This window comes from Colletes latitarsis, chromosome 11 (assembly GCF_051014445.1).
Source record: "Colletes latitarsis isolate SP2378_abdomen chromosome 11, iyColLati1, whole genome shotgun sequence".
NCBI classification, from domain to species: domain Eukaryota; kingdom Metazoa; phylum Arthropoda; class Insecta; order Hymenoptera; family Colletidae; genus Colletes; species Colletes latitarsis.
The window spans coordinates 29939234-29965845 of NC_135144.1; the positions used below are offsets into that span (position 1 = coordinate 29939234).

The 26612-nt window shown below is 39.3% G+C and overlaps 2 protein-coding genes across 2 annotated transcripts in view; one reads left to right on the forward strand and one right to left on the reverse strand.

The window, feature by feature from the left end:
- The window catches only part of LOC143347706 (uncharacterized), a 134534-nt gene that overhangs the window by 70737 nt on the left and 37185 nt on the right, over window positions 1-26612 (forward strand). The window lies entirely within an intron of this gene.
- Window positions 1-26612, reverse strand: part of LOC143348473 (uncharacterized) — a 129837-nt gene that overhangs the window by 63754 nt on the left and 39471 nt on the right. Inside the window, exon 2 of the mRNA XM_076778700.1 lies at window positions 7729-7801. Coding sequence (XP_076634815.1) covers window positions 7729-7801 — 73 coding nt within the window. The remainder of the gene's footprint in view (window positions 1-7728; window positions 7802-26612) is intronic.

The window sequence follows — 26612 nt, forward strand, 5'->3', positions numbered from 1 at the left end:
AATTATTAGTTTAAACTTGCCTAAACACAAGGATTGCACGAGCGTTGAATTTGATAGAAATGTCAAAGTTTTGGCCTCTTTCGATATTGAAATGAAATATTTGATTTCTCGTCGAGCAATGGCGTTTTACCATTGTACTGGCGCCGTTTCTACGCTCCCCCTTCGCACCCCTGGAAATTCCAACGTGGCTTCCAATTATCCTGCAATTTCTTGTCGAACAAACGCATTATTCATCGGCGTTATTGAATCGCAGTGGCGGACAGACGAGAAATATGACGTACTACCTTTGGTACCGGCCCAGATTCTCGCTGCCATTGTTACGACTCTTCGCGCGATCGTAGAAAGGGTGTGGAAGGTGTGATAAAACTCGGACTTTTGACAAGCAACGTTACCGATATGATTTACAACCTCCAACGTTGTAACGCGGATAAAAGTCCAGGCGAAACTATTTTACGCATGAAAAGCGCCAAGTGGCGGAAAAGGAAATAAAACATGAGCATTTCGAGTAGATACTGAAATTTTTAGACGAAATTAAAAAATTTCAAATCATACTAAAAAAATTATACTTAGTTACAGGGGTCAATTACAAGCATTTTTGGTGAATAGACCTACCTTCGAAATCCTACCCACTTTCTAGGAAAAAATTCAGTACGAGCGGAACTTTAAACCTTAATAACTTTTTAAAGAAGCCTCCATCGACAAATTAGTATTCTTATTCTGATAATCCAATAAAAATGCATTACTTTTTTATATCCTGTATGTAATTTTCATGGACAAACGAATAAAGAAAACGATTTAAATTGCCACGAAAATTTAATAATTTTCAACAGAGCAGATCGATATATCATTTACATATTCTATTTTAAAGATTATCCGTCAAGTAAAATATTAATTGTGTATCGCGACAATATATTTAATCCTTTTCTATAAATGAACAATAAAAATCCGCCCCTTTCTATGTAATTTTGTAAAGATATTTATTTATCCCCGAGCCTCTGTGATTTCATCCGTGCAGTCATGTTAGAACTAAATTAAGACGTAACGAGTCGAATCGTCTTTGGCCGTTTGTAATTACACGCGCGGAGGGCGTACGTGGGGGAAGAAACGACACGGTTAACAGGTTAAAGCACGAACAAATAAACAAAATCTCACGCGTGACACGTTTTACGGGACGCGTATTTAAAAGGGGATAATGTCCGGAGACTTTCTAGTACTTTTTAAACGACGGCAGTTTACCTCGAAGATAATGCATCCCGAGAAGCAGCTCGAACGAAGCAGTGAATGGTGGCGTGACACGAAATGGGATCAATTAGGGACGCTTCTCCTCGGCAGATACAAAGGGCGGTCTAAAGGGGCAGTTACTTTATTTTTTCGCGAATTTCCATTGCGCCGGAAGGGGCTCACGCCTCTCGCCGCCCACAATCCTGTCGACTGTCAGAACTGTCAGTATTTCGTGTGTCGGTCGGCTTGCTTGTTTTAATCACCGTCTTTGGTGTCTTCGTTCCCTTCTGATCTTATTGGGATTTTTTTCGACGAACGTGGCTCCCCGACTTTGATGCGAGTAATTAGTACGTTTCCCGTAAAATTAACAACCTTTCGCTCTATCGTCGCTCTTCCCTTCGTGGAATTACAACGACCAAATAACGGGTTGCGTTGCAACGATACAGGATACCGGACTAAAATGTTAGATTTGAAAGAGATCTACGGAACCAGCGTACAGGAATTGGAGGATACAATACTTGACTTTGACTTTATTTCTTTTATTACGATTTCTCGAACTCTCAGAGCTAATTTCGTGATCCTTGATAAAGCATGGATCGTCCCACGTAATTCCTGAGCGACCTGTTTATCGTAACCTTCCAAAGGATTAAGTCTGTCCTGAATATTCTCTGGTTCGTATAGTAATTCATTGTTTCGAAATTTCGCCTCGAATATAAGAATTGTCTCTCGTTAGGGCGAACCATGACAGCTATTTAAACACCATACCGCGTTAAGACGTGCCCCTGGGGGTTATGGCGTGCGTGTGCGCTGCTATCCAACGTGTTCCCTTGCAAGCTCGTAACGCACCGTTTGACAATATTATAAACGCCTTCGTTTAAAGTGCATTCAACGTGGGATTTACACCGGCCAACCGCCATAACTTTGACACTTCTGTTTAAGCGGTTTATATTTCAGGAAACACGTCGCGGATTCTCTCTCACTTCCTCGCGTGATCCAGCACCGTGTAGCTGGATCAGAGTCGAACGAATCGCGCCTCTCGTTTTAGGTCGCGGAATATTTTCGAGTTTATCGCCTTGTTATTCCCGCGAAAGAAAGTTATTACCGCATTGTTCCCGTAATGGAAGATTTAACGAGAAACTTGTAAATTTTCTATTCAGTCGGAGATTTATGAAACTAAATCTATGATGGACGAACACTAACAACGTTGTATATTACCTACTGGATTCCTGCAACTGTAATTTGTCCCTCAGCTTGTACAATAGGAGATTTATAAAGTGCGAATCGCCACTGTTTTACTAGCCATTGTGCTTCCTACTATGCAGGGTGTTCGGTCAACCCTGGGAGAAATTTTAATGGGGGATTCTAGAGGCCAAAATAACACGAAAATCAAGAATACCAATTTCTTGATGGAGGCTGTTATAGCCGTTATGGTTTATAGATCGCGTGAAGAAGGAACGTTACATTACGATGTTCGTGTGTCAAGTTGAATAGTAAAAGTTTCAGGTGCTACTGTAACGAGAAATTCGAAAAATGCAGTACCGTTACAACAATGTGACAGCGACGCGATCTAGTTTTCACTGTGGACAACTCGCGACATTGCCTTGAAAATCTTGACTCGACACCGTAACGATCGGAACAGCGATTGGAATGTCATGACAATAGGATTTTTAATTGCCACAGTGACGCGTGTCAGTCATTGTCACGGCAATTAAAGGCATAATGTCACGCGAAAACGGACACGGACGACGAATGGGTTAGTCAATGCGATTAAACTAACGATGTCAGAGCCAACAAAGGTTTTAATTATCCCAAGAATTTTTTACTAAAAGTTCACGAACCCGGTACGTATTGTTAATCTCATGGAACTCGTGGGGAATTATTCGAGAAGAAATACAAGTTTTCGTAAAATTGATCGATTAATTAATCAACCGCTTTTTAGATTTCTGTCTCCTTAGGATCGCAACGCACGAGCTTTAATTACGGATCGACCATTGCAAGGCATATATATGGCCTGTCGGCTTTTATCGCGTAGCTTCAATAAACGCGAACCGTAAAGATACAAACCAGACCAAGCCCGTTCCGTAAAACCACCTCGTATCGCAAACGGTTTCTTTAATACCGTTCTCGATGCACCCCGTTTCGTTAAGAAATCTAAAACCATCCACTCGAGGAAAATTGCACGCTGGTTCATGGTCGAATCCAGGCTGCGATAATATTGTTAGCTTATATAGAACCTCGATTCTTTTCATTTTTAAACACAGTTGTTCGAGCGGAGAAAATTTAAATTTCCCTTTTAATTTCCTTTCGTACAAAATGAAAATTCCATCCTAAACGAAGAAAATATTATTATAGACACAAAAAAAAAATTTTCACGTTCAGTACCTGTGGAAACCTGCCTATGTCGGATCGGATTAAAACACTAGGCTATTATTTAATAAAAGATAATAAAGAATGGATTAAAGAAATATGCGAAAAATTTTAAAGGGAGATTCTAGAGGCCAAAATAAGACGAAAATCAAGAATACCAATTTGTTGATGGAGGCTCCGTTAAAAAGTTATTAGCGTTTCAAGTTCCGCCTGTGAGACTGCAATCTGCGAACAGCTCCGTGCGCGCGATAGCGGAACTTTGAATGTTAATAACTTTTTAACAAAGCCTCTACCAACAAATTGCTATTCTTGATTTTCGTCTTATTTTAATCTCTCGAATTTTTTTCTCGAAAATGCGTAGGATTTCGGGGGTATGTCCATTGACCAAAAATGATTGTAATTGACCCCCGCAACCGAAAATAATTTTTTCAAAACAATTTGAAATTTTTTTTTTCCGTCGAAAAATTTCACACATTCCCGAATTTTTTTCTCGAAAATGCGTAGGATTTCGGGGGTATGTCCATTGACCAAAAATGATTGTAATTGACCCCCGCAACCGAAAATAATTTTTTCAAAACGATTTGAAATTTTTTTTTTTCGTCGAAAAATTTCACACATTCCCGAATTTTTTTCTCGAAAATGCGTAGGATTTCGGGGGTATGTCCATTGACCAAAAATGATTGTAATTGACCCCCGCAACCGAAAATAATTTTTTCAAAACGATTTGAAATTTTTTTTTTTCGTCGAAAAATTTCACACATTCCCGAATTTTTTTCTCGAAAATGCGTAGGATTTCGGGGGTATGTCCATTGACCAAAAATGATTGTAATTGACCCCCGCAACCGAAAATAATTTTTTCAAAACGATTTGAAATTTTTTTTTTTCGTCGAAAAATTTCACACATTCCCGAATTTTTTTCTCGAAAATGCGTAGGATTTCGGGGGTATGTCCATTGACCAAAAATGATTGTAATTGACCCCCGCAACCGAAAATAATTTTTTCAAAACAATTTGAAATTTTTTTTTTCCGTCGAAAAATTTCACACATTCCCGAATTTTTTTCTCGAAAATGCGTAGGATTTCGGGGGTATGTCCATTGACCAAAAATGATTGTAATTGACCCCCGCAACCGAAAATAATTTTTTCAAAACGATTTGAAATTTTTTTTTTCCGTCGAAAAATTTCACACATTCCCGAATTTTTTTCTCGAAAATGCGTAGGATTTCGGGGGTATGTCCATTGACCAAAAATGATTGTAATTGACCCCCGCAACCGAAAATAATTTTTTCAAAACGATTTGAAATTTTTTTTTTCCGTCGAAAAATTTCACACATTCCCGAATTTTTTTCTAGAAAGTGGGTAGGATTTCGGGGGTATGTCTATTCACCAAAAATGATTGTAATTGCCCACTGTAACTAAATATAATTTTTTTAGAACGATTTAAAATTTTTTTTTTCAGGGTAACCAGACAGTTTTGGTCTGACATTATATTTTCAGTAATGAATTTTTTTCTCGAAAGTGGGTAGGATTTCGAGGGTATGTCTGTTCACCAAAAATGATTATAATTGACCCCCGCAACCAAAAATAATTTTTTCAGAATGATTTGAAATTTTTTAATTCAATTTTTTAATCATTTTCTAACGAAGCCTCTACCAACAAATTGCTATTCTTGATTTTCGTCTTATTTTGATCTCTAGAATCTCTCGTTAAACTTTTTCCCAGAGTTGGCCGAACACCCTGTATTTCAAGGGTCTCTCTTCGCGTTCCAAAAAGTCCAGTGCGATAGGAGTTTTAATTTACGAAAAGAATTAAAAAGGAAACTTTAATTTTGACACTCTGTTAGACAAGAATCCCCCGTTAAGTCGGTTGCATCCCTCGGAACGATACGCGTCGAGCTCGAGGGTTAATTTCGAAAAGGAACGGGAAAACAAACAGACGAAGGTGTTCCTTATCCACAGGAACCGTTTGTTTCGGATGGTTTGTCTTTCGAGGTCTCTAAAATCCACATAATTACTGTGAGAATCGTTCTCGGCCAGTGGCTAGCGCCACTCGAAACAGTGAGAATCCCACGCGTGTTTTACTCACGCCCTTCACCAGACTCTGTTTGCTTAGGTCGATCTTTTGTTTCTGTATCTTGTTGCGCGTACAAGGATACTCGTTCGGGGTGCGTTTATCCCTCGAGAATCGGCCGAATCATGGCTATTTCGATCTAAGGTTCGAATTTCGACGCCCCCAAGTAACCTGTTAGGTTCTTTCGACGAGACAGAAAACCCGTTCGAAGTGTTCCGTATCGAAACGTGAGAACGATAAACAACAGACGCTGAAAATACTCGGCGGTTCACCTACGATTAATAAAAAGTAAAAGAAATTCATTATTATATTCATTACTATTCTGTTAACAATAATGATGATAATGTGCAATGTTTCACTAATATTTTTATCTCGTTACGTGTTAATTGAAATAATCTTTTTTCGATGGAAGAATATCAGTTCCATTGATCGTAACTAATTGCACGTAAAAAAGATCGACGTATCAGCTATCTTGCCTCTGAAGGCTTGGTAACGTGGAAACGTGGGTTTGAGAGGATGACGAGTTCCCGCAGGAATTCGTACGATAATTTCTAACGTTCCCGTCGCGGTTCGAAATTTTATGGAGTCCCCTGTCGCGTAAGAAGCACGATTTCGGAAGATGCGAGTAGCTGATTACGCCGTCGAGTGTCAATCAATGGAAAGGCCAATTCGAAAACTGATTACGCGGCTATCCTTCGCCCACGCTTTAAGAAAATAACATTCTTCGAGTTCCTCGGGCGGGGGTGGGTATAAATATTATTGAAAGACTGCTGGAACGAGTGACGTTCCACAGATCGCTTCCCCTTACCTTTTTTTTTCCTCTCGTTTACCACCAATCGGACAGATTCGTAGGTGGCGATGACGCACGTCATCGATACGCAAAGAGCACACTTCGCGTGACGTTCAAGTGCAGTATAATCTACGACGCGACTACGTTAAAGTTTATCTCAGAGTGGCTGTTGGCCCGCGTAAGTGTAATCTACGATCGAGCCCTGGGAAGCATTAGATAAAGTGGAACATAATCGAGAGACTGTTAACAGGTCTTCGTCATAAAATCTGATCGTGCCTGGGAGGTCGTCGATTACGACGTTCCGCGTCTAATCTAGCTAAATTTTCGACGATATCGGGACGATATACCCGACGATACGACAGCCACTTTCTACGAAAAAGTAAGTCCTCGTCTCTTTGAACTCCTACCCACGCGTTTCGTTTCTTTTCATGCTCGATCGAACTGTTTTAAGATACTCGGTCTCGAAACTATGCGTACTAAAAAACCAGGAAAATCGAACAATCGTACCATTAATGGTAATAGAAAATTTACAAGGTTCGAATAAGGTGAGGTTTTTCAACTACTAATTCGATCGATTTTGTGATAATCCCGTGATTCTTAGACATTTTCACCTGCGTTGGTAAGGAAAATAAAAATTTAATCATCCTGGAACTCGAATAACAACTTCTTCATATAAGATTGGTTTACAGGTAAAGTCAAAGGCTCTTTCAATTCTACGGTTTAGTGTTTGGCGGTGTTACTTGACGTTCGTACCTGGCAGAACCATAAAAATACAGGCCTAGATTTGTTTCTGATCGAGTTGTACTTTGGACGCAGATAACGTCTTAGCAGGGAACGAAGGTTGAATAAAATATGACTCGCGAGGAACGAAGGTACGATACGAAGCATACATGTTCCGTATCGCGGTGAACGTGTTAAGGTCAGCAAAAACTATATCTACCCGGTTGGTAGTCTGTAATGCATCCATTATGAATTTACCGAACAAGCTTAGATTATTGACCGTAGACCTACTCTGGATAAAACCATGCTGCTCGTATATTATGTTCTCGAAAGTTCCAATTACATTCGTCGGCGTGCAGTGTGCTTTCAAACGTCCGAGTCACGGTATTAATTACTGAAATTGGTCTACGGTTTTTTCACTTTCCTTCTTTTTTGCTAAATTTTTTCGTCGAACCCCGACTTTCCATCCGGATGGAAAATCGGGGATCGAAAAAAGATAAATATTGAAATTACTTCCACGGAAAACAAAGTTTTTAAAAGATTTATTTCAGTATCACTTACTCAGTTTGCAGGCGAGAATGCTCCGACGATCTTCGCGTCTGACAGAATAATTTTTCTTCTTATTTCGTTCCATCTGCAAGCAAAAATTATAAGTTAAGGGAGGAAATCGGAAAATAGTGGCAATTTTCAAGAATTTTTTTGGGCGTTACTATGAAACTTCTGATAAATGTTTAATGTTTTCGAAAGTACATTTCTTGAACTGCTTCTTGTACAAATTTCGTATAAGAATATTAATTATTACATTCGTAATATCGATATGTGTCTGTGGTTCAGTTTTAATATCGAGGACCTTCGTTATTTAGAATAATCCTGAATAGCCATCGCTTTAGTCGTGTATCGGTACATTTCATTCGCACCACTTATCGCTCTAGACTAAATACTCTTGATTCGCATAGTTATCTCGAGGAAAACACTTCCCATTCGTACGAAAGCTTCCCCACAGCAGAAATAATAAGAGTTTCAATCGAATGTTCCGAAGTAAAAAGCGTCGCTTCCCATGCTCGCCACCAGAGGGGTCGCGTTCTCACAAGCGCTCGATTGACCCCTCGGTTGCTATACACATACATTCCTTGTCCAACTTGTCAATATCCTAGTCGTCCAAGGCAGGGCCTGTTATAAAGCCTTACTAACAAGTCCGCTCGCAAACCTGGACAAAACGCGCCCCCTCCTTTCCTTTTCCATCCTCCTACAAGATTCTCGCGAGCTCCTACCCCGTAGCAAAGCAGCGCCACAAACGATAACTTTGTCATTTTTGCAAATTTCACTTTAATATTTCATCTTCATTCTTAAATCCCCAAGAATTGAAAAGAGATATAAAAAAATCTCATCACAGTGGTTTCCACCCTTAAAGGATGTCATTTGTAGCACACCCAAGGGTTGCTTAAAAGAGAAACGAATCACGAAATTAAAAGGCTCGTAGATCCTGTAGGAATATTGCAATGTTAGAAGCTCTCGTATAAATTTTGTTGACCATAGGGAGATCTTTCGAACGATCGCATCGAGCGCGATCGAAGTAATTAATAGGGGTGTAGAAGGTAACAATAGGAGAAAATGGACAGCCAGGAGTCGCAAGTTGTAACAAGAACTCGTAGGAGGGAGTCGATCAGGACCCTGGCGTCGTGGTACGAGGGCTTTATGGTTTGCAATGTCACGTGTGACAGGAACGACAGTGGCCGCAGGAACGATTCTTATTATTAGCCGGCATCCCCGTGTCTCGAGCATTGATTTACTCGGACTGTCACTGTTCGATAAGCTGGTCGTAATGCATTTGCCGGCAGTCGGCCCGGTGCACGGATGCAAATATATCCTGCGACACGTGACGTATACGATTTAACCAGGTTCTCTCTCCCAGTGATCCGTATTAATGTTCGTCACTTAACAAGATCTCGAGTTTCCGAGGTAGTTCCGCGGCGATATATCGTGTTTGGCGTATTGCAACACCGCGGGCGCGAAAGAATTCGCCACGGTTGTTTGATCCCTACGACGAAGATTAAGTTTGACCGGTAAAATTGTTAATTCGCTCGTTTCCCGTATTTCTTTCGCGATAAAATCAACCGCTCGGCGAGCATTGGACGAAGGTCCTACGCGATATTAATTAACAAAATACAGTAATCAAAAAACTATGAAATTCCTCTTTTGTTCGTCTAATTGTACTCGTTTCTCGAGCATTGGACAGCAACGAAGGTCCTACGCGATATTAAAATTAACAAAATACAGTAATAAAGAAACTATAAGAGGTAACTATTTAGACGAAATTAAAAAATTTCAAATCGTTCTGAAAAAATTATTTTTATCTATGGGGGTCAATTACAATCACTTTTGGTCATTAGACATACCCTCGAAATTCTACCCATTTTCGAGAAAAAAATTCGAGAAGATGTGAAATTTTTCGACAAAATTAAAAAATTTCAAATCGCTGTGGAAAAATTATTTTCGGTTACAAGAGTCGATTGCAATCATTTTTGGTCATTATACATAACCCCGAAATCCTACGCATTTTCAAGAAAAAAATTCTTTACCGAAAATCTAATGTGAGGCCAGAAATGCTTCTCTGAATTTTCATGCGAATCTTTAGAACGTCATAACTTCTGAACGGATTGAACGATTTTAATGTTTAAAAAAGCAAACTACGCGTATTTTGGTGGAGAGTATGTACAAATCGCAAAAATATTCGAAAAGTTGTTCCTTGACCCCGTAAAATGAGAAAAACCCCATAAAAATGGTCCAATCTTCAAAGAGCCATAACTCCTACAATTGTGAATATATTTCGATGAAACTTTTTTCTGAAGTAGAGCTCATGGGTACCTACGTATAGCACCAAACAAAATGACTAAAAATGAAAATCGATTTTTTAAGAAAAATCGACAGGGGGTAGGTGCCTAAATTTTTCGACGAAAAAAAAAAATTTCAAATTGTTCTGAAAAAATTATTTCCGGTTGCGGAGGTCAATTACAATTATTTTTGATGAATAGACATACCCCCGAAATCCTACCCAGTTTCGAGAAAAAAATTCGAGAACGTGTGAAATTTTTCGACAAAATTAAGAAGTTTTAAATCGTTCTGGAAAAATTATTTTCGGTTGTGGGGGTCAATTACAATCGTTTTTGGTGAATACACATACCCCCGAAATCCTATCCACTTTCGAGAAAAAAAATCGGGAAGGTGCTGAAATTTTTCGGCGAAAAAAAATTTGTCAAATCGTTATGAAAAAATTATTTTTAGTTGTGGGGGTTAATTACAATCAATTTTGGTCAATACACATAGCCCCGAATTCCTACGCAGTTTCGAGAAAAAAAATTCCTTAGTGAAAATCTAATATGAGGCCAGAAATGGTTCTGCGAAATTTCACGCGTATCTTTAAAACGTCATAACTTCTGAACGGATTAGAGGATTTTAATGTTTCAAACGGCAAACAACGCGTATTTTGGTGAAGAATATGTAAAAATTCTAACAACATTGAAAAAGTTGTTCCTTGACTCCGTAAAATGAGAAAAACCCCATAAAAATGGTCCAATCTTCAAACAGCCATAACTCCTACAATTGTGAATATATCTCAATGAAACTTTTTTCTGAAGTAGAGCTCATGGGTACCTACGTATAGCGCCAAACAAAATGACTAAAAATGAAAATCGATTTTTTAAGAAAAATCGACAGGGGGTAGGTGCCTAAATTTTTCGACGAAAAAAAAAAATTTCAAATTGTTCTGAAAAAATTATTTCCGGTTGCGGAGGTCAATTACAATTATTTTTGATGAATAGACATACCCCCGAAATCCTACCCAGTTTCGAGAAAAAAATTCGAGAACGTGTGAAATTTTTCGACAAAATTAAGAAGTTTTAAATCGTTCTGGAAAAATTATTTTCGGTTGTGGGGGTCAATTACAATCATTTTTGGTCATTAGACATACCCCCGAAATCCTAACCACTTTCGAGAAAAAAATTCAGTACAGTCGGAACTTTAAACGTTAATAACTGTTTAACGAAGCCTTCATCAACAAATTAGTATTCTTGATTTTCGTCTTATTTTGACCTCTAGAATCCCCCATTAAAATTTTTCCCAGGGGTGGCCGAACACCCTGTATATTTCAGAGTAATATAGAATAGTTTTGTTAAAAAAAATACACTTTCGTTGCACACTCTCCAAGGCACAGAATCTTAAGAAAATAAGAAACTTTTCTGTCAAAACCAGACATACCTCTTAACGAGACTTGGCGATTCGTATCGATCGTTCTTTGATTTACAACTTCGCGCAACGGCTGCTAGCAAAGACATTATTAGATCCATTAGATCTATAAATTCGCACGTCATTACGCGCTCAAGAACGCACGAACGCCGCTTATGATCTTGCTATTGCGTTATAAGAACGGGTCACGTTTACGATACCGACTCGAAATTAAGTAGAAACGTCCCGACACCGGGGAACAGTTCCATTTTAAATCGTTCGCGGTATCTAATTCGATCGTGATCGGAACGAAACCGGGGCCCCTCGATACGACTAACGACTTGTAATCCCCGTGAAAACCAGCAAATCGGTCGGTTTTGTTTTTCGTTGTTCGGGAAATTTTATAATTAACATTCCGCTTCAGTTCGATACGAGCAGCGAACGCGAAACGTTAATTAAATCGATAAGGCAATCTTGGAGACGCTGACGGGAAAACTGTCGATGCGGTGAAACCAGTACGCGGAGAAAGTTTCCCGGTCTTGTTCGTCATTTTCGGCGCGCGGGCGTCGGTAACGCGGATCGATTGTGCATTTTCGATTCTAGATAACCAACCGTGAACTTTTACCGAGAGTTACTAAACGGCAATTAAGCAACGGGGCAACACGCTTTGCTGCGCCAACGTTGTCATACTTGTCAGACGGCGCCACCTTAAAATGTCAAGAGCTAACCAACTGTCCCGTAAATGAAGAACATTAATGCGGATTGACGTCGGTTGAACCAGATTCGATTGAAATGTTGCGTGTCCCTGAAGATACTTGCGTGCAACATATTAAGAATAGAATAAAAATGATACAATCTACAGAATTCGCTCGTAGGCACTTTCAAAGAACAAAAACGAGAACGCTGATAAAGAGTCCAACTGAAAGCCTGCATAAATTGTATATATTAAACATTTTTTTTTCTCTTTTTATATCTACTTTGATTGCTAACATCGATGTGTCACAGGCTATAAAATCTTAATTACGACGTTTCAAATAATTGGAATATATTATTTTATACAAGCTCCTATACAGGGTGTACGGCCACCCCTGGGAAAAATTTTAATGGGGGATTCTGGAGGCCAAAATAAGACGAAAATCAAGAATATCAATTTCTTGATGGAGGCTTCGTTAAGAAGTTATTAACGTTTAAAGTTCAGCCTGTTTTGAATTTTTTTCTCGAAAATGCGCAGGATTTCGGGGGTATATCCATTGACCAAAAATGATTGTAATTGACCCCCGCAACCGAAAATAATTTTTTCAAAACGATTTGAAATTTTTTTTTTCCGTCGAAAAATTTCACACATTCCCGAATTTTTTTCTAGAAAGTGGGTAGGATTTCGGGGGTATGTCCATTGACCAAAAATGATTGTAATTGACCCCCGCAACCGAAAATAATTTTTCCAGAACGATTTAAAACTTCTTAATTTTGTCGAAAAATTTCACACGTTCTCGAATTTTTTTCTCGAAACTGGGTAGGATTTCGGGGGTATGTCTATTCATCAAAAATAATTGTAATTGACCTCCGCAACCGGAAATAATTTTTTCAGAACAATTTGAAATTTTTTTTTTTCGTCGAAAAATTTAGGCACCTACCCCCTGTCGATTTTTCTTAAAAAATCGATTTTCATTTTTAGTCATTTTGTTTGGCGCTATACGTAGGTACCCATGAGCTCTACTTCAGAAAAAAGTTTCATCGAAATATATTCACAATTGTAGGAGTTATGGCTGTTTGAAGATTGGACCATTTTTATGGGGTTTTTCTCATTTTACGGAGTCAAGGAACAACTTTTTCAATGTTGTTAGAATTTTTACATATTCTTCACCAAAATACGCGTTGTTTGCCGTTTGAAACATTAAAATCCTCTAATCCGTTCAGAAGTTATGACGTTTTAAAGATACGCGTGAAATTTCGCAGAACCATTTCTGGCCTCATATTAGATTTTCACTAAGGAATTTTTTTCTCGAAAGTGCGTAGGAATTCGGGGCTATGTGTATTGACCAAAATTGATTGTAATTAACCCCCACAACTAAAAATAATTTTTTCATAACGATTTGACAAATTTTTTTTCGCCGAAAAATTTCAGCACCTTCCCGATTTTTTTTCTCGAAAGTGGATAGGATTTCGGGGGTATGTCTAATGACCAAAAATGATTGTAATTGACCCCCGCAACCGAAAATAATTTTTCCAGAACGATTTAAAACTTCTTAATTTTGTCGAAAAATTTCACACGTTCTCGAATTTTTTTCTCGAAACTGGGTAGGATTTCGGGGGTATGTCTATTCATCAAAAATAATTGTAATTGACCTCCGCAACCGGAAATAATTTTTTCAGAACAATTTAAAATTTTTTTTTTTCGTCGAAAAATTTAGGCACCTACCCCCTGTCGATTTTTCTTAAAAAATCGATTTTCATTTTTAGTTATTTTGTTTGGTGCTATACGTAGGTACCCATGAGCTCTACTTCAGAAAAAAGTTTCATCGAAATATATTCACAATTGTAGGAGTTATGGCTGTTTGAAGATTGGACCATTTTTATGGGGTTTTTCTCATTTTACGGGGTCAAGGAACAACTTTTCGAATATTTTTGCGATTTGTACATACTCTCCACCAAAATACGCGTAGTTTGCTTTTTTAAACATTAAAATCGTTCAATCCGTTCAGAAGTTATGACGTTCTAAAGATTCGCATGAAAATTCAGAGAAGCATTTCTGGCCTCACATTAGATTTTCGGTAAAGAATTTTTTTCTTGAAAATGCGTAGGATTTCGGGGTTATGTACACCTTCTTGAATTTTTTTCTCAAAAGTATGTAGGATTTCGAGGGTATGTCTGTTCACCAAAAATGATTATAATTGACCCCCGCAACCAAAAATAATTTTTTCAGAATGATTTGAAATTTTTTAATTCAATTTTTTAATCATTTTCTAACGAAGCCTCAGTCAAGAAATTGATATTCTTGATTTTCGTCTTATTTTGGCCTCTAGAATCCCCCATTAAAATTTATCCCAGAGGTGTTCGAACACCCTGTATACGTTTGTAAGCGTGATTTGTGATTTGTGATTGTGAAAAAATGGACTTCGTTTCGATATGAAGCGACTAAAATGTGCAATATTTTTTGGAACGCCCTAATATCGATTGTTTATCGTGAAACGAACTAGGAGCGATAAGATAGAACGCGTTAAACTATGTTCAGGAGTACACGTACGCGTATTAACCAAGATTGAATTTATTATTCTGATTCAGTTGCTATATTTGGATTCCCAAAGAGATACGGATCGTCGAATCAATTTGGTTTCCCCTTTTCTTATCTACGCGAGTTCATCGCGGCTAGTGAGTATGCGATATCATAAGTTCTAAAAGGTATACGCTCCTTGAGGATTGAACATTACTATTACAATTTGATCATAACAATTTGTAATGTTGCAGAAATTGTCTGGATAACATGTGCTCGCAATCTCGTCGAGATTACTTAGTAACGCTGCTCTGCACACGCCATATAAGCTACTAGTAGAATTAACTTCCCATAATAACCACTTTTCACTCGATAAAACTTACACGAACGAAAGAGTATTAAATTGTTAACCAAACGAATTATTGATCAACAGTTCACAGAAATGAAATTCAAAGCATTTCGATCGTAATTCGAGTCTCAAGTTTAACGAAGTAAAAGAACATAGTAATGCAAAAATTGCATAATACTAGAAATGAAAGATAAATTGGAAACTATTTATTCTAAAAATATTACTGTAAATGTATCAGCAACGTGGTAAATTTCTACAGATTTATTATAATACTCGAACTATTTGTCCGATTATTATCGGATATATTGTATTTCGTTCGAGCTGTGAAAATCGTTGCTTTTGAAACGCTCGATCGCGATCGATCGGTAACAGTTTCGATTCACAGGCGGTTATAACTTTTCATTTCAATGACGCAAAATCACAGAGCGATTGTAAACGTTAAAAACAACACAGGAATGCACTATGACAGGAGATCCGAGACGATGTAAATAGAGCGAGAGAATTTTAAAGGAGCGGCTCTTTTACATTGAGAACAACTCAGCGCATTCATCATCCCCGTGTTCGGTTTAATCCTGTTTAATAGCGTGTGTGCCATGAAACTGGATCGCTCGGCAATATTTATGAGAATTTTTTTCCGATTTTAGGTTAATCCAACGCGCGTGCACCGGTCACTGTCCTACAGCCATCGCATTCCGTACGTTTCGAATATACAGTCGCGAATAAAAACGAAAGTGATATTTTATTAGCGTATACGAGACACGCATAAATTTCAGACCCAAGAAAAGAAATTTCATAGGAAGTTTCTTTTTCCTTTAATAGCTTCCTTCGATGGCTGTGATCGTAAATAAATATCGTGTTGCAACAAAATTCTGCAAAGCTATCGCAACACTCGATTCTATATTGATTCCATTATACAGGGTGTTCGGCCACCCCTGGGGAAAATTTTAATAGGAGATTCTAGAGGCAAAATAAGACGAAAATCAAGAATATCAAATTCTTGACTGAGGCTTCGTTAAAAAGTTATTAAAAAATTGAATTAAAAAATTTCAAATCATTCTAAAAAAATTATATTTACTTATGGTGGTCAATTACAAGCATTTTTGGTGAATAGACATACCCTCGAAATCCTACCCACTTTCGAGAAAAAAATTCTAAAAGGGGTGAAATTTTTCGACGGAAAAAAAAAATTTCAAATCGTTTTGGAAAAATTACTTTCGATTGCGGGGGTCAATTACAATCATTTTTGGTCAATGGACATACCCCCGAAATCCTGCGCATTTTCGAGAAAAAAATTCAATACGGGCGGAACTTTAAACGTTAATAACTTTTTAACGAAGCCTCCATCAACAAATTGATATTCTTGATTTTCGTCTTATTTCGGCCTCTAGAATCTCCCATTAAAATTTTTCCCAGGTTCGAACACCCTGTATACTTATTTTCGTAACCTCGTTAAAATTCACAAATTCTATCCAAATTTATTTCCTTCAATGTCTTAAATTGAGAATTAATTTTTCTAGTATCATCAAAAATTAAATACTGGCGGAACTTTAAACGTTAATAATTTTTTAACGAAGCCTCCATCAACAAATTGATATTCTTGATTTTCGTCTTATTTCGGCCTCTAGAATCTCCCATTAAAATTTTTCCCAGGGGCGGTCGAACATCTTGTATTTGTCGACGAAAAGGAAAGTTTTTCATCGGGGGAAAAATCTACCCGGTTAATAATTGCAATCGTGGCAGATTTAACGAACTCGCGTAAAACATTTCAGACCAGAGAGATTCTTCCGTTGAAAATATTCGTTACTATTCCGTTGCTAGATGGTTTCGCGCGGCCATATTCATACTAAAGCAATTATAACGATCGTAATTAATTCCTATCTTAATTAGCGTTCGTCCTCTCGAGCAATTACTCACCGAAGAATCCTCGTTTTTTCACTTATGGAAACTGGTTCCGGCGACAGTGTTTTGCCCTTAGTAATTACGAATAATAATAAATAATGCGGCAATGACTCGACTTATTATGTTGAAGCAGCTTCCCTGTAACACGACCGGACGGCAGGCACATAATGACGCGATAATCTATTAAAAATTATGGGATAATATCAATGATAGGCTCGTATGGATCGTTTCTTAGTGATCTACATGGAACACCCGCGTTCAAAGTTAATTGCGTTCCGTAAATAACATTTAAATGACAAAATATAAATGAAAAGGTGAATTTTAATAAAAACAAACTTTCAGTTGTATTCATCCTGGCGTGAGATATCGTAAGAAATTACTAGAAACTATAATTCATAAATATATTGTTGCGCCGGGGCGGGGCTTTCTTCCAATAACTCATATTGACACAACACAATTAAAATACCACAACGTAACAAAACTAATGCAAACTGGGAACTTTATTAACAACAGTGCCTTTCAATACGTCTGTTCGCCTTGCGATCTGTCGTAATTCTAATCTTCAAAATCGTTGCCGGTTTCTCGGCAACCGGAAGGCTCGGGATCTCGCATCCGTTCGTTTTCGTGTGGCAGCTTCACCTCATCGCAAAGCCTCTTCACACCATTGCGACGATGCAATTTCGCGGTATTGCGCGGCATCTTCATACCGTCGCAACAATATTTACAAAAGCAATTCATCAACGATAACAAATATTACTAGGATGACCAAAATCCTAACGGTGTAGTAGATTCGTATTACTTCCTCGTGAAATGTTACGAACCCCCATCAAAACGATATTTATGTACACAGTGACTTTCCAATCAGTATTATAAATCTTCGTAGCAATTCGCCACGTTCTATTTCTGTATTGTACAACGTCGGTTGCATACGAAATACCACCGGCGAATAAATAGAAACTGTCGATGTTCTAGTTCGTTTAACTCCGGTTGGCGATTCTTAAAATGGCACCGTCGATGGAACGAATATTTCGAGTACGAAATCGTCGTTTCAGGCTCGGTCGGGAGAGGGGAAAATAAGAAATAAAAAAAACAAGCGATACAGGAGCAACGACGAAGTGCACGCTTAATGCACACGCGGCCCGTTCTTGGAACGTAAAGGTTCCCCCGTGTACCGACGCGATTTATCAAGTTGTAAAACGGCCAATGGATGTTAGCTGTCAGGTCGGCCGGCCAACGATTTGTCATCCAGCCGCGGCAGCTGACTCCCGCTACGCGAGAGAGTTCCACTAACTTTGTTAGGATTCCGCGACAGCCGGTGCTGATCGCATCCCGACGCCGTGGCTTTTATGCAACTGTCCCGTCGATACGGTGCGCGGACGGCCGATAAATTTGACAGCCAAAAAGAAATCGCCGCGCCTTAAGTGTTACTTAAGAGGGGGGAAACCACTATGACGGATCGAAACAACCGAAATTTTTCTTTCGTCCTTTTTAAACGCTTGGGATTCTAAGAACGACCCCTAAAATATTCGAGTAAAGTTCGCAAGAATGACAAACTTACGCGAGATTTAGTAGACGTAAACAATGTACGAGGGTGGTCCCAGAAGTATAGTCTGAGCCTTGATATAGGGAGGTTGTAAACTAAACTTTTGAGGGTTGGGATCGACTACTGTTGGGGCACTTATTATAAGCAGGATAACATTGATTGAATTTTGTTTTCTTATAACCACTAGGTGATTCTTGTAGAGCCCTGTTTCCTAAACACGAATCTGAAAATGGAATTGCTGTATCACCCTCAGTTTTCGAAAAACACGAGTTTATGTAAAAACGCTCAATTTTTAGCAAAAACGAGGTATTACGCGAAAATTAAAAACATCAGAAAGTTCCGCTTAGTCTTAAAAGATAGAGGAGAGATTCCTGAATGTGCTAACATCAATAGTTATAATATTTTGTGCTTTTGAACGGTTGTAAATGATCGCCAAAGTTTGAAAATGTGTCCAAGTACGCACTTTATGCACAATACTTTTGCATATTTACGAAAAGTTCTTTACCTGACATGAAAACTATACACAGGATTTGATTCAGCAGACATTTCTGAAGAAGAAACTGTCCAAAATTTTGGCGATCATTTACAACGATTCAAAAGCACAAAATATTATAACTATTGATGTTAGCATATTCAGGAATCTCTCCTCTATCTTTTAAGACAAAGTGGAACTTCCTGATGTTTTTAATTTTCGCGTAATACCTCGTTTTTGCCCAAAATTGGACGTTTTTACAAAAACTCGTGTTTTTCGAAAACTGAGGGTGATACAGCAATTCCGTTTCCAGATTCGTGTTTAGGGAACTAAGCTCTGTAAGAATTACCTAGTGGATATTGAAAAACAGAAAAAAAAATTGTATTTGTAGAACAGTGTAATTAGGATATTGAAGACCTTTACCTGTTACGATACCTCTAAAAATGGCTGTAGAAACACGATGAAAATTTTCTTTCAATTTACCGATCATTTGCGAACAAATTATTGGCTGGCAATAACGCGAACATCCTGAACTGTGATGAATGTATTCGAGAGAAAAGAAACTCGTGGAACGTAGCTTCGAGATCCTTGTCTGCTCTGGTTGTACCGTCCGCGCGAATAGAATGCGATTATTATTAAACAGTAGCCGTCAGAAATAAATGGCGCGTGTATCGTATTAGTATGTTTTCATGCATGTTAAGCGAGCACCAGAGGGCACCATAGATGAAATAGTAACTCTCCGAGTAAATTTGCCCAGTGTCTCGATTCATTTCACTCGCGGGAATTTTATTTCACCGGACGGCAATGTTTCTTTCGAGCGTAATTTTTTTTATTGCGCACGCCAAGCCATTAATAACGTTCGATCAATCCTAATTGTGTCAAGCCGCGTAATATATTGCTTAAGTGTAATTACATGTTATCGTAACGATACTCGAGTCGTAATCAAGTGTTTATTAGCGGTATACGATTATTCGATCGTTCGTTATCGAGTCATTGGCAGAATGGTGCTTTTCATATAATTTCGAAAACGCCTCTAAAAAAGAAAAATTCGAAAGAAACGGTAGATTTAAAACGATAAAAGGAGAATGTATAATTCCAAAAATGGTTAGACTTTGATAGCAAATAAAGTGTATTTGAATGAATGAAGTTATGCATAATTGAACCCTTGTGTCTCTGTATTAGTATTTATATAAAGAAACGATCGAGCCAATCGCATATTTCTACGTTTCAAAATTTTCACACCTTGAAAATATTGCAATGTAAAACTTTTCAGAAAATATTATCTTTAAATAGAAACAATGTTTCTTGATTCTTTCTTAGTCTTTATTCCTCGTTGATCTGTCCCTTCTATATGTGTCTTCTATCTATAGATTTAAGAAAATAAGGTACCTTTATGATAGCTATATTTTTCCGAGCACGTGTTCTAACGTGAAGTTAGGCGTTTTCCGAAACGTATATTCGAAAGTATACACATATGTATATTTGAAAAAGAACGCAGAATAAAAAAGAAAAAGGAGATAGAATAATTTCTCGTATTTCTAATACGGAAAAGTCGAAATAAAGCCCATTTAGAAATGTCGTAAATCAAGAAGCACCGCGAGATCACTAAATCTGATTTCCCACAAAGATTCGAGATTCGTTAGATGCCGCGTTTCGCCTTAACGACACGTTCATGGTCGTTAACTTTATCCAATACTGTCTAGCTTTAAATCCATCAAAAGTCAATAACGTCTGTCGATCTATGACACGGAGAATTAGGATTGACGCAATGCCATAAGCCAGCATTTTATCGCTTCCGCTTTTCCGAGAAAGACGAAGCGAATTAACAGCCATGCGATACTGTTTCAACCATGTACCGGGTGAATCGCCTATCAGGGTATTCGTGGTTAGATCGAATGACAAATTCTCTCAAAGAAAATAGAAATATATTCGTTACTTCGGTTGAATGTTTGAAGATGACCTGAAATTGTGAAAACGCACATTGAGAAACGACTTGTAAAGAAAAACTGTCTCCAGCGTGAGAATAAATCAGAGACGAATCAAAGATACGAACTAAAGATATTTGAAATATTAAAGTTCTATCGCTTTTCCTATTTTACAGTTGTATGATACAGTTTGTTCTTTTTTTTTGAGAAAATAAGTAATGGACGGTAATTGGCGCAAGTTAGGCGGTTCACGGTGTATAAAATTTAAAATAGGTATCGTTTGGCAGACGCAAGAAACGACAATCTCGGTGGAGTAACAGCCGTTAGGTGTTTCGCAAGATGATTAAACCGGCATCATCGACCGCCCTCTCATTATCCCTACCGCGTATTCTCGGTCCTCTCACCTTCGTAGCCCTTCCTCTGCTTGCATAATGCATAAACAGGGTGAAAACACGAGGAAGCTGTAACGGTGTAACGTCATTACGCAGTAAAGAGACTGCAAATTTACAAGAAGCTACGTCGACGGCATACCAATGAGGACGAAACACGAGATATTTCGTTCGCGAAGCCCCGTAATCTTTCCGCCGCCTTAATTCCGCTCGGTGTTCGTGCAAAAAGGTGCGAACATAGTTTCGGGGGTTTCGAACGATCCTTGTTATTTTTTTCTTCGATTTGATTCGGTAATTGGAAACGATCGGTTAATAAGTAAACATCGTCAGGGATCGGAGAAGATCTCAACTTCGCCTATTGCAGTGGCTTTCAAACCGAGTAATTATTTATTATCGCTTAAAAGTATCACCTTTGCCTTTCCAATTCTTCGACATTACGTTTTAGACTAAAATAAATCTCTCGATTCAGTGGGTAGAGGCTTGAATCTTTACGAATGTTTAAATGCTGGCATTAAGTTGAGATCCAAAATTCTCTGACAATATTTATGAGAAATGGAAATGAATTTTGGAAACACCTGATACCGCTACAGAGGCAATTAAAATCGAACGTAGCTTTACGCAAATTCATGAGCTTTGTAGAGGGTCGGTTGTCTCAACCCCTGAATATAATAATTCGTATCTTTAAGTATTTCTCATGTTTTTGTACATCGAGTGCATTCTGTGGTTTTTTGAAAATTATAATTTCCCACGAATGCATAAATATCCGTAGTTTAATCGTTGTAATATTGTCCCTTGTTTCCAATCGCGCGAGGTCACTGAACTTGCGTACGAAAAATACATTATGCTTGTTTAGATACGAATTAATGGATTTACGATAGAATCACTTTCGTGATATTATTCGAGGATAAAATTACGAATGCTTTTTCCAAGATGGGGGAGATTGTCAGACACATTAAGAAATATTACGGGGAATATTAGAAATGTTTATGTGGACACGGTCCCTCGCAGTAGCGTGCACGTCAGACTTGTACGTGGAATAGTTACGAGGCCCCCGGGTCCTGTTGTTTAATATGCATGGAAACACGCTGGTACGACCATATATACTTTACCTGCTGCTCCTGATTTCTCATTGTTGTAAGAGCACACCGTATAAATTAAGCAGACGGTGTTCCATACGAATATAATACTTTGAACGAAAAGTACAACCAAGATATTTTCATTGAAATGAATAATAAGTGGTACACAAGAATAGAGAATTACATTTACGGATTTTCGTAAAAGACGAATATCTGAAGATATAAAGTACCAAGTGTTTTAAAATTTAGTTCGATTCGTTTTTAAATTACATTTTCTCAAAAAAATATATAGATCGTGGTAGACAAGACAGACGACGTATTGTTATCAAAAAACTTACGATAAGAAGCGAACAATCGAAAAATTCATTGTACGTGTATCGTAAGAGAAGTCGTAAAGTTAAACGGCGGCGAAACAAACTTAAAAAAACGGTCATTTGACCGGTCGCGGTAGGTTTAGCGTTAGGTAGCTGTTCTCCCGGTCCAGCTAGGTGCACCGATTGACCATTTACCGTTAAACTTGTCTCTACGTACCAGATTCCTATGCGTGTAATAGCAAGTGCGTGCAATCGGACACGGCCAATGCCTCGGCGCAAAATTCCGATCGTTATCGAGGCGGTACCGCCTAAACCAGTGCTCTTCTCGTTCCCTTCGTGGACCACGGAATCCGAACGACCTACAAACACGACCGTCTCTTAGCTCTGCCCTTTCGTTGTTCGAGAAACGACGGACCGTGCCGCGGAAGCTCGAATTAACGCAGGTCGTGGCGTTAAAGCGACGCGACCTCGCGGCGTTACGAGTCGTACGGTAAATTACCGAACGACAACCAGCCAGATAGGATCTGACACAACATTTTTACGGTCCTCGCGGCCCGGCACGAGGGACCATTACTTATTCGTAATGGGATTAAGGGCGCTGATGCAACCCGTGGCCGCGATGGACCGACGCCGCTCGGGTATCGAGCGATAAAACGTTTCGCAGCGAGGCGTCGCGTCGCTTCGCGGGCCGTTAAGCCATGAAATCGTTATTTAATTGGCCGACCCGCGTTCAACGCGAGCCAATTTGCATCCGAAACGAAAAATTCGCCGGGATGGGCCCCCTATCGGCCGCCACCGCGGATCGAACGAGCAACCGCGATAGGTTCTTGCGCGGTACTCGATCGTTAATTATGCGCGAAGGCGTTACCCGCATGGGCGGCGTTGCTGCGATGCAAAATGACAGGATACTTTATTCATTTATCAGAGGAAAACCCGTTGACGATTTATATTTATCGACGAACCTTGCCATTATCGACGTAATCCGAACAATAAAAATACGGTAACATCCCTTCGAATCTTTAGCAATATACTTCTTAACAAAACTAATACTAAATTTGATATTATAGAAGGCTAGGATAAGCGTGACACCGATATTTAAGTGACAAATGGACTACGTATTTACACTTTAAGGGTAGGATTTATCCTTAGTTTAGTCCTTTTCGTTTCAATGTTTACGTCAAGTTCAGTCTCCTGGACGTTTGATAAAAGAAACAGGTGCCAATTACAATCATTTTTAAAGAATCATGCAACGTACTTATTCGCGCGTTGGAATGATCCCGTGATCATTTACAAACGATTTAAATAACGCAAGTGTGGCGAATTCTGCGTAGAGACTTGGTCTTAGGTACATTCAACAAAATGGTACCTCGCTTCCGTTGACGCTATTATCGAGATCGAAGATCAGAATTAGATTTCTCATTCCAAGAAACCACCAACTATCGACTGTATATTAAATGAAATAACGAACACCAGATTGTCTACACCTGTTCCCGCTGCCAAAACCCAGAATACAGTTTCTTTCTCGTCGTGCAAAGTGTCTTCGATAGGAAGTCGCGAGCACGATCCAATCCTCTCGGTCCGCGTGTTTCTCCCCCGAGATTGCGAAATCGTTCATTCGTCCCACATCGAGGCTTATTTTCGCGTCGCGGAGACCATTGCTAAATCCCCGTTACGCCAATAGCCCGATGCCATGCCGTGGCGAACAATGAGCCGTTGTCGTTGGCAGAGTTCATCCGATAAGCCGGCCGTTTCACGGAAACGGTCACGTTCCCGGGAACTTGTTTAAAAAGTCGGAATCGACGGCTCCCGCGCGCGTGACCCGAGCATTGTCACTCTATCGACATGAGTTACGCGGCCATGCGGCCGTAACTATGGCGGAAACACGAGGCGTGCTGCTGCGCCCATTTTCGATCCGCGTCAGATCCGATCGGGATCGATTCTGCGCTGACTCACACTCAAAATCCGCGGTGATGTGATTTTAGAAATACGACAGACTACTGACCCGCTGCCGGCTACAAACAGGTCGAGATCACGAAAACGATAGGAAAAGATTACGGGAAGCTGGATAAGTCACCAAGTGGAAAATTGACCAGTCGTGCTAGAAAGCCTTACTCCGACGAGTCCACTAGCAGGCCTCCTTAAGTATGGCGCATCGCGATAGCATTCTTAGTATATTAATTGTTCTTCTTTACGCGTTTATACATGGGTTAGCGACAGTTAAGAGGGGTGTCTCGTAATTTTGTCCACCGGTACACCGGGGACTGGTGCATCTCGACAGCTCGAGATCGTACTGCTCGATTGGATCCGACAATCGTGCATTCGATGCCTTGGAACGATCGGTTATATACCAAAACCCCTGCACTTTTCATACTTCGATCGTTGGGGACTTAATCTCGATCGTCGATCAATCGTACGCGAGGCGTGGACAGCCGCGATCGAGATCCCCTCGCGAGATCGTAACGCCGCGTTAATTGACGGAGATGTAGATTAATTGTCGGCTAACGAGTACTGCAGATTTATTGGCTACAAATGGGACTTGATTCCTTCTTTTTAGTTTTTTTTAGTTTTTTTATTTGACACGTTCAGCGACGTTCCGGTTACCGGGAATCGACTCGCTGTTACGTTCAGGGAGACACGAATCGCTGGATATACCTAGCAAAAGCTGACAAACGTTCCTTTTGTTTAAAATAACAGTCCGATTGCATAACTGAACTTGTTGAGTACGGTGATTTCGTTGGGAGTCGTTTGAAGACGGGACGATAAAGTTATTCGATTCGAAGCGATAAAGTTGAAATAAACGTGAGTGTTTACGCTATACGAGCAGTTAATATAGATGGAGTTAAATTGTTTATGCTGTTCGTTCATTCGAAAACCCACATACATCCATTCGCTGTCTCTGTAAGTAACAGCAACCGATAAGCTTGGAAAATTATTCGCGTCGCTGCTACCAAGAACAAAAGCCAGTAACGCATAGGAATCGGATAATAAGCAATATTAATGTTAACAGAAATGAGAATCCAAGTCTTTCGACAAATGGCCGCGGTTTGTATCGTAATTCATTGGTCTGTCGGTCTGTCGTGCGCGCCATTCTTGCGAGATAAACACGTAAATTGCTGTCGATGGACGACTACGCGCGGATACATCATTTTGCTCGGGCCTCGATCCACTTTTTCACATCCTTTTTCCCCTTGTTTCGTACGTTCGTGCCGCTCGCGTACGATCCATCTTCCTCGGCGCGTGCCGAAGGCGATGAACGAACGCGAGTTCGAAACGTATGTTTAGACCAAATATTTCTTCGGAGACGCAAAATTGCGATACGAAGCCTCGCGAGATATAATTCAAGGCTTATAACGTTGCGTTTCTGCTCCATTAAAGGGAGTTTCGCAATCTAGCGAAATTGCAGAACGAACAAGATTCACTCTGTACTTCGATTTTAAAATTCGACAACACGATTTTCATCCCAATTAGGTAGACAACGTATTTCCGACAATTCTTATTTTTCTTTTTATCGAATAACTTTATGAACGGTCGATACCGATATGCCTAAAATTGTTTATATTCTCTGAACCGATAATTCGATTTCTCTCTTAGCAACTTACGAGTTTTATCCTCACCAGTGAATTCGAACGATTCGAACTTATGCGATGACCTAATATTTCCTAATTCTAAGAGCCAACGAAACAATAACGCTAATTATCTCTATAACCAGTCTCCACACAATTTTCCACATATTTTATACCGATTGTCATTTAAATGCTACCGTAGAACCAAGTAAAATTAAACGATATCGTGAGAACTGGATAGCAGCTGGGGTGGAAAGAAAAGCAAGAACCGCGTGTGTCACCGTGTTCCATAACCGAAACATTCCCTGTTTAACTTTGAAGTTTACCGAGACGTTGACATCGATGCCGCTATAGTGATGCAAATGAACCTCGCGCGCGGTTCCGCAGCGTTAACAGACCTTCCACGGTCGAAGGTTTGGTGCGAAGACGCCTCGAGGAACGGACAAACTGTTCGATGTTAGTCCACGTCGACGACTTTTCACT